The following is an 18,124-nucleotide window of genomic DNA, read 5'->3' as shown; positions in this document are numbered from 1 at the left end:
TGATAGTATCACGGGAATTATATGGCAGGATCACTGGAATTATACGGCAGGATCACTGGAATTATATGGCAGGATCACTGGAATTATACGTCAGTATCACAGGAATTATACGACAGTATCACAGGAATTATACAGCAATATCACCGGAATTATACGCCAGTATCACAGGAATTATACGGCAATATCACTGGAATTATCTGATAGTATCACGGGAATTATATGGCAGGATCACTGGAATTATACGGCAGGATCACTGGAATTATATGGCAGGATCACTGGAATTATACGATAGTATCACAGGAATTATACACCAGTATCACAGGAATTATATGGCAATATCACTAGAATTATATGCCAGTATCACAGGAATTATACAGCAACATCACTGGAATTATACGGCAGTATCACGGGAATTATACAGCAGTATCACAGGAATTATACGGCAATATCACTGGAATTATACGGCAGTATCACGGGAATTATACGCCAGTATCACAGGAATTATACGGCAATATCACTGGAATTATACGCCAGTATCACAGGAATTATACAGCAATATCACTGGAATTATACGGCAGTATCACAGGAATTATACGGCAATATCACTGGAATTATACAGCAGTATCACGGGAATTATACGGCAGTATCACAGGAATTATACGGCAATATCACGGGAATTATACGGCAGTATCACAGGAATTATACGGCAATATCACAGGAATTATACGCGAGTATCACGGAAATTATACGGCAGTAACACTGGATACAGTATATGGCAGCAGAGGACACCACCACTGTGACTGGTCACTGGACTGATGCTGCACAAGACACTACCCGTGGTCTGATACAGGACAACACAGCACCACTGAAAGGAACTTATACAGCTATATCGGATATGTGGCAGCAGAGGACACCACCATTGTGACTGGTCACTGGACTGATGCTGCACAAGACACTACCCCTGGTCTGATGCAAGACAATACAGCAATACTGCAAGGGACTTATACAGCAGCACTGGGGACATATAGCAGCAGAGGACACCACCACTGTGACTGGCTGGACTGATGCAGCATAAGACACTACACTGGACTGAGCAGCACAAGACAGCACTGGAATCGCCACCCCACTTTCCTGTCCACACAGACACTGAGGACGGAGACACGTCCTCTCACTACACTCTCCGAGACTGGAGTGAAAATGGTGGCGACGCGTGGGTCCTTATATGGAATCCAAACGAGAATCCGACAGCGGGATGATGACGTTTTGCCTCGGAAAACCCGAGCCTGACTCAGATCCAGGGACGGATCTAGACTTTTCTTTAGGGGGGAACGGTTTACTGTTTAATCTTGACTCCTCCCTCTACAGTCCCAACTCCTCCCATCTGCAATCCTAACGCCTCCTATCTCAATTGTGACTGAACTTTTTGAGTGAGACTGAGATAGAGCTTTGTGATTGTTCTATGTACATGTGACTGTGCTATGGGGTAATTGTATTTATTAGCCCTAGTACCCACACACCAGCAAGTGAGGGGCAAATGCTCTGTAACCCTTGCTCTCCTGGCTCCTCTGTGCTGCTGTGGTATAAGCTGCAGCACATGAGCTCTCTTCTGCTCAAAAGTGGGCGTGGCTATGACTGTGTTAGGGGGGCGGTCGCCCCCTTCGCGCCCACACCCCCCCCCCCCCCCTAGATCTGGCCCTGCTCAGATCTGGACTCAGGTAGAGAGGTTCGGTAGGATTCGGATCTCAGGTATCCGAACCCGCTCATCTCTACTTTAAAATATCTATTTTTAAAGAATGAGACCACTAAACGTCAAGAAACACAACATCTGTTTTTATGTTCATTTTATTTTGGCAGTGAACATCTTAAATTAACTTTTTTCGACAAGCAGAAGGTACAATGTCTACGTATAGGAAACTGGGTGTTTAAAAAAAAAATACGATCAAATATTTATATTATTTATATATACATTTTATATATTAAATTTTTTAGGTGGAAAAGCAAATATTCCATTCAGATACAATATATAAATATATATATATATATATACATACATTTATGTATGTATATATATATATATATATATATATATTTATTTATTTATAAATATAATGTTGAAAGAACAATTCAATTGCAATAAAGGTATTAATGAGATGTCACAAATACTATATAATATTTCTTGCCCTTGCTTAGCAACCTACTGAGTCATAAACTGAAGTAAACGAGATGTGTACTGCTGAATGTTATAATATAATGCATACTTTGTAGGCAATGAGGCTACTTCAGTAAGTATGTTTTATTCTTTATCCTTCAAATTGCGCATATTTTACTGTGCCCCTGAAATTATGACAAGAAGGCTATTGGATGCTATTTATTTTCCAACCAATATATATATATATATAGCATAAGTTAGTCCTGAAGTTTTTTGTTGGGAGTAGTCCTTGTGCTAATTGTGACACTAGAATAGTTCCTTTTCTGTAATTATATATACACACTAATATATTGATTATTTTTTATATAAACTTATGCATGTAAAATTATATGACATACATGTATATATTATATATATATATCTAGATATATCTAGATATATATATCTATATATGTAAACATATTCATCTTTATATATAGAAGTGTATATACATGCGTGTCTAGGCACTTTTTACAATTAAACCAGTACAGGTGGCATCTGCACACTATCTTTCACAGGATGCAATATGCCCCTCACCACTAGGAGCATCCTTTTAGCAATGAAGATGGTAAACTTGTCTCCAGCAACCACAGTGTTTTATCATCCATGTGACATTCCTGGGATAGAAGCACTCTGTGCAGGCAAGAGATGGGGAATGATCTTTGACCTTGAGAAGATGAAGAGTTGGGAGCCCTTGAATGGATTAGAGGAGGAAAGTGCAGGAGGTCTTCACACAGTGATTTTATTCTCTAGAGCGGTGATTCTCTTGGACACAGTTTCAAGTAAAGGTGGAGTTAAAGAAATATAGACTCAAAATAATTTACAGCACTGCAGACTCAATCGTTCATACAATGTGGGATAGCTTAAATGTCAAATGTTGCATTCATCCAAGACAGGTTCTACCAGACATAGGGTCTACAACTAGATTTCTTTTAGACTAAATCTAATGCCTATATTAACTCATGTTGACCATGTCACATGTCCAGCAATATGTCATATGAGTTCTTTGATTTAATTGATCATAAGATCTTCTTGCTAAAAAATGAAATGTTATGTTATCATCTTGTCATCCTCTTCTAAACCTAACCATAAATCTATTAGATGAAAACAGAAAACTTCATATTAGTCTTAAAAGATATTGGGGTCTGTTTATTTACCTAATTTTACCCAAATTTCTTGCAAAAATTGCAATTTTTTCCACATGATTATATAACTAGCTTACTTAATGGGGATTGTTGTCTGGCCATTTTTATCATTCTTGGCCCTGTTAGGTAATAATGGCCTTTGGTATTACTGGAAACAACTACAATTGTATTACTTGTTTTGTATTGCCCTATTAAGAAATTTGGTTTATTCTTATTTGGTGGTATATTTGGGCATATGTAATAGTGTACGAATTTGCCAGAGGTGTGGGGGGCCGGCCGATCTCGGATGATTTTTTTTTAAAAAGCGGCAATCATTTACAAGGCATAGCTTTGCCTTGTAAATGATTGCTGCTTTAAAAAACACTGTTAACGGCTGGCATCCCACAAACTCGGACACTATTACATATGCCCATTTATATGTTACAGTGGTGTTATTTCATTGAAAGGATGAAAATGTCCCTCATATACTGTACAGTACACTCATATCGTATTTTTCTTTTTCCAGTCTTATTATTTCTGTAGCCCACCTATGACAGGAGATTATGTTCACTCGCTTGCATACCTCCCATCTCAAGTGATTCAGAGCTTACTACAAAACAGGAGGAGGGTATATATGGGCGAGTCAGGCAGGTTTGAATACATTGGGGAGGGACTTATTTTGTCCAATTTTGCATGTATAAATGTTGGGAGGTGAGGTCTTGGGTGCAATCCTTTTCAAAGCTTTTCTTTGAACACAAATGATTAATAATTTTTGTTTTTGGACACGAGTTGCATCATCAAGAGTTAGGAGTATGTTCACCAAGATGGTGAAAATTTGCACCTTGGCAAAGCCATGTTGTGCTGCAGGGTCAATTTTAAATAACGTTGACGGATTTACATTAGGATGGAGTAGCATCCTAACATAACTCTAAATCCATACCTCCCAATATTTACAGATGCCAAAACATGCCACAATAATACTGAACTCCAATCTGCCCAAACCCCACTCCAATCTGCCCTAACCGTGCCCATAGCCAACTAAAAATGCATAATTCTCACAGGAATTCTTACTCTTTCAAAAATTGTGTACTAATATAAATCGCAAATAAAATATGTTACTAAATAAATTGTTATATAAACAGAGCCGGCCCTAGGCATATGCAAACTAGGCAATTGCCTATGGCATCTGGTATGCCTAGGGGCACAAGCAGCTTCTGCTGATTAAAATGATATGCAGCATGCCTATATTCTGTGTGTAGCATTTCGTATGCAGACACAGCCACAGTCGCACACAGTATATAGGCATGCTGCATATCATTTTAATCAGCAAAAGCTGCTTGTGCATCCTAACCACTTAGCAATGCAAATAAGATGCATTCTCATAAAAAAATAGGCACCCGACGTTAGCAGAGCTGCCAGTTGACTCACGCCAGGAACTATATGTGTCATTATGTGTATAAGGGCATTAATAATGTGTTACATATGGGTAAGGGGCACTATGTGTGTCATTATGTGTATAAGGGCACTAATAATGTGCGGCATATGTGTAAGGGACATTATCAATGTGCGGCATATGTGTAAGGGAAATTATGTGTATAAAGGCATTAATAAGGGTTGGTATAGTGTGTAAGGCGCATTATGTTTATAAGGACATTAGTAATGTGTGTCATATGTGTAAGGGGCATTACTGTGTGGTATTATGTGTATAAATGCATTACCAATGTGTGGCATTATGTGTATAACGTGCTCTACTGTGTGGTGTAATGTAAAGAAAGGTCACTACTATGTGGTCTAATGTGAATAAAGAGCAATATGGTGTGGTGTAATGTGAATAAGGAGCAATTCAGTGTGATGTAATGTGAAAAAGGGGCACTACTGTGAGGAGTAACGTATATAAGGTAAAGTGGTACTACTGTGTGATGTAATGTGAATAAGGGACACTATCGCATTATAAATTGTGAATAAAGTTGCACTACGGTGAGGCATAAGTTGAATTGGGGTTACTATTGTGTGGCCATGCCCTTTGCCAGCAACAACACATACCTTTTTGGGCTGTGCGCCGAATGTGCGCACTGTTCTTATTTAAATTACAGGGGGTAGGATAACAAAAAAAAGGACTGCTGTGGGTGGGGGGTGATGGTGCTGGGAAAGGGGTGCAGGGTCAGAGGCGGAACCAACGGTGGTGCTAGGGGGCACCAGCCAAAATCTTGCCTAGGGCATCATATTGGTTAGGGCCGGCTCTGTATATAAAAGTGTATTTAATTTGTATGTGTCACCTTAAACAAGCAAATAATAAATAAATGGATCTTTGCTACTTTAAATATAAAACCAATAGGTTTATATATGGCAGAAAGTCACACCAGGCATGTTAAGCAATCAATCAAATTGCACATGTCATGAACTAATGTTATAAAAGACTCATAAATGTTGTTACATAATGAGGAAATCTTATGTTGGCACATTTACACCCATCAGCCAGATTTTCTCCTAACAATAAAGGTCTTCTTGCGATATAAATTAAGAAAGATTTGAGTATGCTAGCCTGAGCTTGATTGGGTAAAGCATACCTCCCAACATTGGGAGAATGCAAATTGGAATGTATTTATGTCTGTTAGTGTATATAGCTTGTAGCTATATCAACATACATATAAAAAAAAGTTGGATGGGGGTTATCTACTAAATATTGGATTCTAATATCTGGTGCTTCTGATCGTGTTAATGCCTGAAATTTTAAATTGCAATGATTTTACTAGCAAAAGACGGCTAGTCAAAGAACTGCACTTTTAAATTTTGTGCATAAACATCATCGGGAGTGTTGGGTTTCAGAGCCTGATGGTTAGCAAATAAACCCCTAAAAGTGAGAAAAGAGATACCAGTAGTGGCTCCTCATACGTGACGTCTGCAGCGGGGAAGCCCGCACCTCCCGCTGCTATGTCTGCAGCCTGCACTTCCTGAGGCTCTGCCCGCACCTGTCACACTGCAGCACTGTGAGGGAATGGGGAATTTAAAAAAAACTGCTTGTGCTTACGCACAAGCGCAGTCAATGTTGGGGGAGTAGAAACCCCCCCCCCCCCCCACAATGTCACGCATGCACACTGGCTTCTAATGCCCAGAGAAGCGCATTACATCTGGCATGGAAACCTGCGCAAGCACACCCACACCCCCCTCAACCCCAACGGCTTCTAGGGACTGCATTGGCTGCATCCCTAGAAGCACATTAGAGCTGACAGACTTCCCGTTGGAAGCCCTATCCACCGATCACAGTTCATACACACTTTATTTATTTTTTTCAAGTACACTATAGGATTTATTTTTAGATGGGAGTGGACAGGTCTGCCTTACATTACACGTATATAACAAGTAATTAACATGCACAGTTTAGACAACGTAACTCTGGGGAACATTTTGGAGAGGCCGGATTTCTTCATGAGGCCTGTCCAAGGGCCCTTGGGACCCACAAAGCCCTTGCCTTGTGGGAAATCCGGGCCTTGGGGAAAGGAGGGAGATAGATGAGTTAAGCTGGGTACACACTAGATCAGTGGTGGCTAACCTTGACACTCCAGCTGTTGTTGAACTACATATCCCAGCATGTCCTGCTACAGTTTTGCTATTTGGCCATGCTAAAACTGATGCAGGGCATGCTGGGATGTGTAGTTCAACAACAGTTGGAGTGTCCAGGTTAGCCATCAAGGCACTAGATGATAAACTGGAAGATGTGTCATTTTTAGATGAATTGGAACGGCAAATTATCCACATCGTCAAGTGTGTATGAACTATTTTGCGCTCCCATTCATTGGAACGATGGGGAATTCACCTGTCAGTGTTTGGAGCTGACTTCCCACCACACTTTTCACAAACCTTAAATGCCTCCCTTTATCTCTGTTCTCTTTCATCTGTGTTCCCTCAGAGAAACAGAGTGGGCACTCATATGGAAGAGAACAGAGACACAGGGCATGATGCTGGAGAGCCATAGGTGGAATGAGTCAGGAGAGACACAAGGAAGGCATGAGGCAGGAGAGACACAGGTGGGGGGCATGAGGCTGGAACAACATAGGGGTTGTTTGAGGTTTGCTACACAGGTTTGCTACCCACTATGATTGGGGGGGGGGGCGTTGTGCATGAAAATTGAGTGATGGTAAAACACAGGTGGGATGATGTAACATGACAGCCAAACTTGCTAGTGTTTGCATATAATCCTGTTCAGATTGGGTATTCCCTTCTACTTTAAGGAGGATTTATTGATTTTAACTACTGTATACTGTTAACTACTCACTTCTACTAGAACTTTTAGACAATCTGTCTAACATAGAAGTTGCACAGCTATTTACAGTATACTACCACACCACGTGTGAACACCACCCACCTGCCTTAAAAATGCTTTGTATACTCAGAACAAATGAATACTTTTAAGTTTCTTGTTGCCCCTTGTTTTCAGCCTATGGAATTTTAAGTGATGGGCTGCTTCCATTTATAAGAAGTTTACATAGAAAATTTGGACAACTAAGGCCAAGCTCCATTCCATTGAGACACATCTCCAGATCCACCCAGATGCCCTCTTTATCCATTCAAACCACTCCCATTTTCTACAGAACCACACCCTTTTTTCAGTAGGCCCTGCAACTTTTGAAAACTTGAAACCTGTACCTTTGCTATGTTGGTTTATAAGCGCCCTGAAAGATGTAGTTAAGTTATAAAAAGGATATTTTTCCTTGTTAATGCTTGGATGAGTTCTTCCACCTTGGTCTGGAACTTGACAATAGCTTCACATTCACAGGGGTTCTCTTCTGGTGATGTAAAAAAGAGAAAATCAATTGGTTATTTTAGTCACTGTCTATGATTACAACTTACAAATGTCTGTATATATCCTGCTTTCAACATGGTTTTCATTTTCTGGCACTTACCGACACAGATTTTCATCTGAAGTTTTTTGCCAATTTCCTTCATGGCCTTGAAATCAGCTGTGTAGAAAGAGTGCTCAGCTACAGGTTCAGAGGCAATCATCCTGAGTTCATCCTCCACAGCGTTGCCCACACCAACAGCATACATCTTGTAACCTGCATAGCATAAAGAATATTTACTTTAAGATTTAAAAAAAAAATATTCTTTACAGCTTCATTGCCACCTAAAGTGGTGCATATTTTCATTCGCCTTTTTTAAAATGACTGCAGAAGAGGGACAACCATTCAGAGCCCACAATGTCCGTGCATGCAGATTCTATTTGGACCTCCTGCTCACCGCTCGCCATTACGATTTTCATTGCTGGGCATGTATATTAGCTAATTTAAAAATAAACAGTCAAAGGACAGACAAAATGATAAAAACAAACCCAAATTTCCACCATTATTCTCATTGTACAGTCAATCTTTTTTGTGGGAAAACAATATAAAAGTGCACTTATGATACCTTGGCAGGATGTAATTAAGTCAGAGTTGGTCGGAGGTGCGGGTTCCCGGCCGAATGTGGACTTTTATTTTTAAAGCGGCAATTATGTATAAGGCATGGTTTTGCCTTATACATGATTGCCGCTTTAAAAAAAGTTGGCATTCAGCCGGAAGCCGCAGCCAACTCGGACTTCATTACATCCAGCCCCTTAGGTTTTTTTTTAATATTGGCAATGAAGTCATACATTAATTTTATGTGCATTTTTACAAATTTATTTATTATCGCGCAAAATACAGGTTGATATAACTTTGCATTATAACAGATGATGGCATTGTCTTACCCAGTTCCTTGGCTTTCAATGCTGCATCATTTATGTAGTCCTGGGAACGACCATCAGTAAAGACAATGCCAACTTTAGATACACCTGGTCTTCCCCCATTGGAGATGGCAAAGGTATTGTCAATTAGATACTTGATGGCTTGACCAGTCATAGTGCCTTTCTCCATGTAGGACATCTTCTTTACAGCCGACTTAATATCCTTCTTGCTGCTATACCTTCCCAAGGGGAATTCTTGCCTTACTGAGCTTGAGTACTGGACAAGACCGACATGTGCCTTGTTGTCGCCAACATCCACAGACTCCACTATCTGATTGATGAATTGTTTGACAAGGTCAAAATTCTCCGGACGTACGCTCTTGGAACCATCAATCAGAAACACCAAATCAATAGCTGAGGCACCACAGGCTAAGTAGGAAAGAGAAATATATATTTCATGACCATAAGCCAGACCTACCTAGCCACACAGCTATGTATTTTGCATAGGCTTGACATAGGTTAGGTGACTGACAAAGGTGTGAGTTTTCACATTCCTTTCTGTATCTATTAGTCAAGTTTTTTCTTTTTTCCTCACCATTGCAGGTCTTTCCATCTTCATTTAATGTATATCCATCCTTGCAGGCACAGGTGTAGGACCCAGGCGCACTGACACAGATCTGTTGACAGTCATGATCTCCAGTAGAGCAGAGGTCAGTCAGTTCTGGGCAAAAACAATTAAGTTTAAAACAAATATATGCGCAAATACAATTTAAAAACTGTATACATAATGTAAATGTATGACATAACAGTTAAAAAAACAACACATAACCTACCACAGAGTGCTTCTTGAAATTTATTGCTTAGCTTCTCAATTACACTGTAGCTCTCCACATAGTCTACATGTTCATCTAGGGGCTCACTGGCAATCTGGCGCAGCGTGGCCATATCAACACGTCCGACCCCAATGGCAAACAACTCCAAATCACTTTGTCGTGCCTTAGCCGAAATATCCTTTACACCATCCTGAGGACGGCCATCAGTTACCACAATAGCCACCTGAAAAATGATTGAGAAATGATAATTTCTATATGTTAAATGACATTGAATATTTCCAGACTTCTTTAATTTAATTTATTTGTACTGACAGTTTACAATGCAAATATTGTGAATAAACAATGACAAGAAATATCATTGTATAGAAGAAAAGTGCAGCTAAGGGGTCGATTTAATTAGACACGCCCTGTGAGTCCATGCAAGTAAGAGTGGCTATATGCCACACTTATGGCAGCTCCAGAGTCACTAGAGCAGCCCCATAGGGCTACGTAAAAAACGCTGTCAGACTGGGGCGAGATTGCGCCACGATGGGGACGAGTTGAGATGACGTTTCTGGCATTTCCACTCCATTGCAATGGCAACTCTCCCAACTTGTGGATGGTTATATTGACCCCATATTAGTAGTACCACCGTTCTCATTGAGAGTGGTAGTCAGAAGACAGATACATGTAGAAACATCAATGAAAATGCTGATGATAGAGGGGTAATGGTCCACAGAATAGGTTTAGTCCAAATATCAGATATGTGTGTAAATAACTATTATTTTAGGTTTTTTTTGTAAGTAATTAGCAATGTGTGCCAATGGTACACTAACAGCTTACCCCAAATACCTGCATAGACTATAGGACAGTGATGGGGAAACTTTGGCACTCCAGCTGCTGTTGAACTACACATCCCAGCATGCCCTGCTACAGTTTTGCTATTTGGCCATGCTAAAACTGTAGCAGGGGATGCTGGGATGTGTAGTTCAACAACAGATGAAGTGCCAAAGGTTCCCCAACACTGCTATAGGACAATAATCAAACACATTTCTATTTGCAATACTGTATGTTTGCAGCTTCTTACCAAGGAAGGTAATTTGCCAGTCCATCACTTTTTATCTGATTTACATACCAGGCTCACACAGCCTAATGTTGGTTTGTGCATTGTGCTATCCTGGCCACACTACCAATGCAAGACTACAAAATGTTACTAGGAGGCTGAATTGCACACTGTCCTATCTGTTCCTGCGTGCGGTCACATACACCCCATATTCATAAAACAGCTTGCATAACTTGTTGCCAACATGTAGATGCTTTGCAAATGTGCTGCTATTAAATGCTATGTATGAGCCTGCATAGCACTGTGCTGTATTATTTATAGACTGGACCTAAGAATGTTGTGTTCATGACAGTTTTCTTTTCTTTTTTAATAACTACAAAGAACACACATATCTGTTATAAATAATCCCAATGGATGGTTAAATTAATATTTCCTGACGATTCATATTTAAAAAATATCTTTGCTACTTAAAACTTTTTCCTGGCATTTGCCATATTACCCCATACTTATATTACTAATAACTGACCTTGTAACTTCACTTATTTGCGACATTCTGTTTTAATGACAGGTGGTGCTTGAAAAAGGCTTTGTGTGTTCCCAAATCCAGTTACACTACCGCCGAGCCCACTTCCTATCGTTTTACTGGCCTAACTGGTAACATCTCTGGCAGGTTCTTGTTGTGCTTTGTCTAAGCTATATTCCTCAACTGAACTAGAGGTAAGCAGACATCACACTCAATAAAATACAGAGATGCTCACAAAATATATCGCTACTTATTTCTGAAATGTAAAAAAATCATAAAGATACCGTACGTGAAAATAACTCTATATATATATTTTTTAATGGTCATGTTAAACTAGTGCCAGTTACATGATTAATGTTAAACTCATTTGGTGTGATTTAAAGTTACAGGCAAACCTAGGAAAAGGTGCAAAATTGAACCTGATCAAGCCATGCAGTGATGTCAGGACAACAGCTGCAATCTACAGGGAGTTCCTACCTCTATGTCTGTATTATTACCCAGTTTGTCTTATCTGTTGTTTCCAATTGTAAAGCGCAATGGAATATGCTGCACTATATATGAAACTGTAAATAAATAACTGTTTTATGCAGGGAAAATAATACCTGCTTTTTCATGTAGCACAGTATTCTACTAGGTATAGTATTTTACTGTGTGGGACTTATGTCTGTAGACACTTTAATATGGAATGAGCCACTTTAATACGGAACACACCCGCTAATTCAAGTGATATATCCCAAAGTAGCGCTAACTTTTAATTTTATGGTTGGCCCATTTGAGTACTGCATTAATATTTATTTATTTGTAGTCCCTGATACAGTTGAGAGATTTGATATGACTGGTGAAAAGTTGTAGTAGCATGGTCATTTAACACTGCTCACCTTCTTGACTCCCGGAGATCTTAGCCGCGCACCTTCAGCCTCACTGAAGGCATGGTTGATGGCATATTGGATGGCAAGGCCTGTCATTGTTCCAGTAGAAAGAGGTTGGACTTTTTTGACTGCCTGGAGGAGAGCAGCCTTCGTCTTGTGTGTTTTGAGGGAGAACTCATTTTTGACAGAGCTGGCATAATTGATGAGACCGACTCTTGTGGCATTAACACCAACATCCAGAGACTCGATGACTTGTGACAAAAAGTGCTTGACCTGTTCAAATTCAGAAGGTCGTACACTACGTGAGCTGTCTATGATGAATACCAGGTCAGAGGGATGAGTCTTGCAATTTGGGCCTTTGTTGGGAGAGAAAGTGAGATGAATTACAAGACTCTGTAAGACTCTCCATTGTATTTTGAGGTCAGTAAAGTGATTACATTTCACAACAGGCTGCAGTAAGGGCATGTATGTTACTAATAAACAGTATTACTAAACATATAGTACATGTCATTATCAGTACTAAAGGGCCCTACACACTTGGCGACATTGATGATAGATATGAACGATAAATCGTTCATATCGTTCAGTGTGTATGCATCAATGATGAACGCAGTCACTCATCGTTGGTCGATCATCGTTTATACATGCAAGCCAATTTGGACAATATAGATGTAATATACTGTCATATCGTCCAAATTGGCTATAGATATCAACCAGTGTGTATGCAAAAATCGTTGAAAAATCGGCCAACGATAATATCGTTGGTCGTCATAATCGCTGAAATCGCCAAGTATGTAGGGCCCTTATATTACTAGTCAATCGTTTGCAATCAGCAAACCAAGCCATTACACTAAGGAGTTACTACTGTATGTATTATGTTATAGTAACATAACAATTTTTGCAGTGCTAAGAATGATAAATATGTACAGATTGATAGTTCCGAGGAGTAAACTACTGTCAATAAAATACCGTAATCTGTTTTTATGCTGCAATATTTTGAAAGCCAACTTTATGTGGGGTTTCCTAGAGGAATAAAGCCTCCTGTTTATTATAACAGTGTCACTAATATATATTTTAGGGTTTTAAACTTGATCATAGAAAAATGGAGCTGTGTCAGTCCTTATGATATTTAATAGTGACTATTGCTTTAGTGTTTTGCATCATTGACTTCTATTGTATACTAAACATTGTAGGCACACTGTGGAAAGCTTGAATTTCGTTTTCATGCTACAGCCTTGACGATGTAATCTCAGTACCTAGTGGGACAAAAGTTATATGATAGACATTCTCATCAGCTGCATGCCTGTGATTTCTAACCAAAAGTGCAATTTTGAAATGGGCAATTTTTCAAGTTGGTAGCGGAAAACTTTCCCTTGGTTGGAAATGTGGGTTTCACATACCAGATACTGCTATAGCTGTTTTACAGGAATTCTGTAGTTTTATATTTTTTAATTGTGTGATAAAAGTAATAGTTAAATAATATCAGCTGTGCTGGCAATAAAATACATTGACATTGTTATAATAAAATCTGCACTATTTGACTGTACATTATTGAGCCATTGTCAATTAAATTATAACTTAAAAGAGTTATATAGATTTCAGGCAGGATGTGTGGGAGAAACATTTGAGAATTCAAGACTCTTCGCTGTCCAACCTTCATACAGTAGCTCTCATACACCTAGATGATGCACATACTGTAGGTCTAGGAACTGATGTATGGAAAATAGACAATCAAATTCATCAGGAAATTTTACTACAGTTTTTTTCTACAACCATTTTGCATTATAGTTATTAGAAATGCTCTAAAATCTTGTTAAATACATTTTTTAGACTTTAATAACTGTCCAGAAAATTATATTTATAGACTTTTCATGTTCCTGAATGTTTTATACTTGAAACAACAGTGTGCAAAGATTTCTGTGGGATACGTTGAAGATAATGTGGTCTATTCATGAAGCAGTGAAAAGAGTGGAGAAGTGAGCCAGTGGAGAAGTTGCCAATGGCAACCAATCAGCTGCTCTGTATAAGTTTATAGAATACACTTGATAAATGTTACTTCAAAGCTGATTGGTTGACATGGACAACTTCTCCACCAGCTTACTGCTTCATGAATAGATCCCAATATCACAAACATATATCAGAAGTATACTCTTAGATTAACAATGCTTGGGTCAGGGGCTTTGTGGATTTATAATAGCACAGCTTTAATAGTTTGTTTCAGGAAATATACAGGACACACCAAACAGAGTTAAGTATCAAGACCCCAAAACCAGCCTTCCAGTCAACCTAAATCCCCTCATAAAAATTAATTGTCATTATCAAAAGAACTTGCATCTAAAATCAATGTTATACAGTTTATATTATAAATATGTCTCTGTGTTGTATCTCCATCTAACCAATATTTTTTATTCAGGTGAGGTCAATAAAACTGGGACCTGGATCCGGATGAAATAGCACCTGAGTTTTGGCGGCCATGCAGGATGCGGCCAAACTATGACCTTTTTTTTTTACAGGGGCAATCATGTACAAGGCTAAACCATGCCTTGTACATGATTGCCCCTTTAAAAATACACCAAACTGAGACGTCATTACATCTGGCTCCTTGTGTTTTTTGTTGGGTCTGTGACAGAAAATGTGTTTTCCCCAGAAAATGTAGCAAAGCATATTTATCTAGGCTACACATAAATTCATACAGTACTTCAAATATCAGATTCACTTTTTGTCATCTTACACATTCTGAATTTCTAGATTTAATTTGTGTCATTTTAAGCAACACTAACAGTTCATTACTGTAAAATGTCAACTATTCACTGAAATCTGCAAATTGTCATAGAGTTGTACATGTCTGTGATTACTCTAGAAAGTGTAATGAATTTCAGATGGCTAAAGTAAGTGTGGATGCAGTGTATGTAAATTAGGGGAGTTTATGAAGCATGTTCAAAAGAAGTAAGCACTCACCCCTTAGCTGCTGCGGAGGTGCCCCCACTGCAACATAACTATAGCAACTGAAGAACAGGAGAGTGGAGAGTAGACACAGAGAGGTCTTCATGATGTCCGGACAGGAGTCAGAAAGTAGAGTGAGAATGATGGAGTGGGTAATTTGTGCTCAAGGTATCTTACCTACACCCTCCAGGCGTACCTCCCAGTTCAGTGACAGAGAGGGGGGTGGAACTGGTGGAGATTGGCTTGAGGGAGGTATATTAGGGGGAGGATGATTAGTGGAAGGATATTTGTCCTTTTTATAATATTGTTTTAAAAAATACTAAACTTAACTCTTTTGCTGTTGGAGTTGTAGCTACTTTACAATTAGAGATAACCTCCAAGTAACTTTACACTATACACAGACTTGGCTGTGGTGGCTGTTCATCTGTCCAGTGCTGAACCTTATGTTGAAGAGTTGGACTGGTTAGGGCTCCCTGGGGACCAGCTGTGGATGCTGACCGCTACTAGTCTAAGAAATGTAAAAGTAGACATGGAATGTCTGAAAGTTGTACTGTGGTTCTCCTAGTAACAGGTTAATCAGGTGAAAGCTACCTAAATGAGATCCTTTCAGTGTGACTTATAAAAGAAGTCCTGTAACTGCAGGGAGGACATAAAGTTCTCTGTTCAGCAGCAGAGCAAATTCCAGGTTCTGCACACAAAGTATCTCCCTAGCAATCTGCGCCACAATTCATTTCTGCTGTGTTACTGTACAATAAAGCACTGCCAGCAAGTCCTACAGCAAATTAGGAAAAAGCATCTGCTATAAGGCGGAACATAACGAGTTAAGAATTAGTTCGGAAACACATTATTTTACTGAATAGATGCAGTGTAGTACTTTACTTTTACTTGACAATCCAAACAAAACACCAACTGTTCATATGTATATACTTTGCTTACAAGACTTCCTTTCAACTCCACTAGCAGTTAAGTCAATCAGTACCTTAAATCAATCTGTACACATTTACCTTTTTACTTCATATAACTACTGCCTATATATAACTGCTGCCCTCTTCATAACAGCTATTTTTCTCACAGTGTAATCCTTGTAAGTAAGCTGTACTTTTAAAATAAAGGTTTAATGTACTGTGGCGTGCCGCAATACAGCAAAGGATATACTTAGTGTGGTGAATGATATATTAGCATTACTCTTTTCAGTTTAGGGTATGGTGAAATCGCAGTGGTCAGTGAAAAATATGAACTGCAAATACTCGGCACATCAATTCCAGCCGTCTGCCATATACAGCCAGATTGGCTGTATATGGCAGAAATTGTCCCACATAACTTACTAATGTCACAATAATGATTCATTCACAGTATAGCCTTACATGCTATCATATAAACTCATAACCAATACTGTGTGTCATATAAATTCACCCTATACTTTCAAGATGTTGATATATATATATATATATATACATATATTTTTTATATATATATATATATATATATATATATATATATAAAAGAACCAGTCAGCAGCACTCCTTATTTGTAACAAAGTATATACTTAGAAATAGCCGGTGCCCTCCATTTGAAGGAGAAATCCTCAATAATATAGCAATGCACAGCGAGCGGCACTCACGGCTTTGGAAAGAAACACAGGAATCCACCTGAGCGTGTCAACGTTTCAAAGTTTATAATCAAACTTTTTCGTCAGGACCTGACGAAAAAGTTTGATTATAAACTTTGAAACGTTGACACGCTCAGGTGGATTCCTGTGTTTCTTTCCAAAGCCGTGAGTGCCGCCCGCTGTGCATTGCTATATACTGTATATTATATATATATATATATATATACTAGTAATACAGTATCTCACATATCCATAACCCCGATCATTTAAATAAGTGGCTCCTATGTATGTAGGCCCTTATTTGTCCCATATTGCCTCCAATAGTCCCTTACCTAACCTCACAACCTGTATACTCAGCCTGACTAATGATGCTTCTTCTACAATGGATGATTTCTTATTTCAAATTACCCACTGCTGCATGGACGTATTTACAGTGGATGCAGGGTGTGCAGTGCACACAGGCTTCTGGGTCTAAGGGGGTGGGGGGGGGGGTGGGGGGGGGGCATATTGCACACCCTTCCCCCATATAAATGATACTTAACTGTCCATCAGCACAATTAGAAAAATACATATTTTGGGTGTGGCCTAGCTGCTGAGGAGTATAGACGTGCCTGAGGAGAGCTCCTGCAGCTAATGATTTTAAAATAAATTCCTCCTGCACTTCGTTGATCTCAGGGGCTGTTTCGTGACTCTCTACCCCCCCCTGAGCTGGCCGGGTGTGTGCTGCGGAGTCGGGGAGCGAAATCAGAGCTCCTGCGGATTGCGGCCTGCTCGAGCCTCCCAGCCCGGGGCCTCGATTTGTGTCCGGTGCCGCCGCTGACCCCCGGGGGCGTGGACCCGCCCGACGGCTGTTCGATCCCCCTATCAGACCTATCACTGCCGCTGTGCACTGCCTGGGGGCTTCTCCGATATCCCGGCCCTGCTTACCGTCCCGAGGGGTGACGAGCTGCGGCCAGCGTGTCCGTCGGGAGAGACGCGCGGCGGCCATCTTGCCGGATCCTCCTGCGGTCTCCCTTCAACCTCTCCGCCTCCCGTCTGCCGAACCGAGCACTGGACGCCCTCCCGCCTCACTGGTGAGTCCTCGAGCGGCCCGCTGTCTGCCGCGGGATCCACGGCCTGTGCACCCTGCTCCCGCGAGCTGCGGCCTGGTGGAACCGGCGGTCCGGGATCCTCGGGCCTGACGCGACCCAGCACTCTGTGCTCTGTGCCTGGGGGAGCCTGCGCTCCTGGGATACGGGACCGAGAACCTCCCTCCCTCCCCTTGACTTAAACTATTGGGCTCCTGCTCCCACTGG

At 40.2% G+C, this 18,124-nt stretch overlaps 1 protein-coding gene across 1 annotated transcript; it reads right to left on the bottom strand.

The window, feature by feature from the left end:
- Positions 1-1,826: 1,826 nt before the first annotated feature.
- MATN1 (matrilin 1) lies at positions 1,827-15,452 on the bottom strand. Its single transcript, XM_063954500.1, has 8 exons — positions 15,236-15,452; positions 12,287-12,633; positions 9,844-10,066; positions 9,606-9,731; positions 9,035-9,439; positions 8,214-8,366; positions 8,016-8,096; positions 1,827-2,970 (listed from the first exon to the last, which is right to left on the bottom strand). The coding sequence occupies exons 1-8, from the start codon at positions 15,324-15,326 to the stop codon at positions 2,918-2,920; spliced, it is 1,479 nt and encodes a 492-aa protein (XP_063810570.1). The 5' UTR covers positions 15,327-15,452; the 3' UTR covers positions 1,827-2,917.
- Between the last annotated feature and the right edge of the window lie 2,672 nt (positions 15,453-18,124).

Source organism: Pseudophryne corroboree, chromosome 2 (genome assembly GCF_028390025.1).
Source record: "Pseudophryne corroboree isolate aPseCor3 chromosome 2, aPseCor3.hap2, whole genome shotgun sequence".
In the NCBI taxonomy this organism is placed as follows: domain Eukaryota; kingdom Metazoa; phylum Chordata; class Amphibia; order Anura; family Myobatrachidae; genus Pseudophryne; species Pseudophryne corroboree.
Note: the sequence above shows the minus strand (reverse complement) of the source record. Positions and strands in the feature narration are given on the sequence as shown.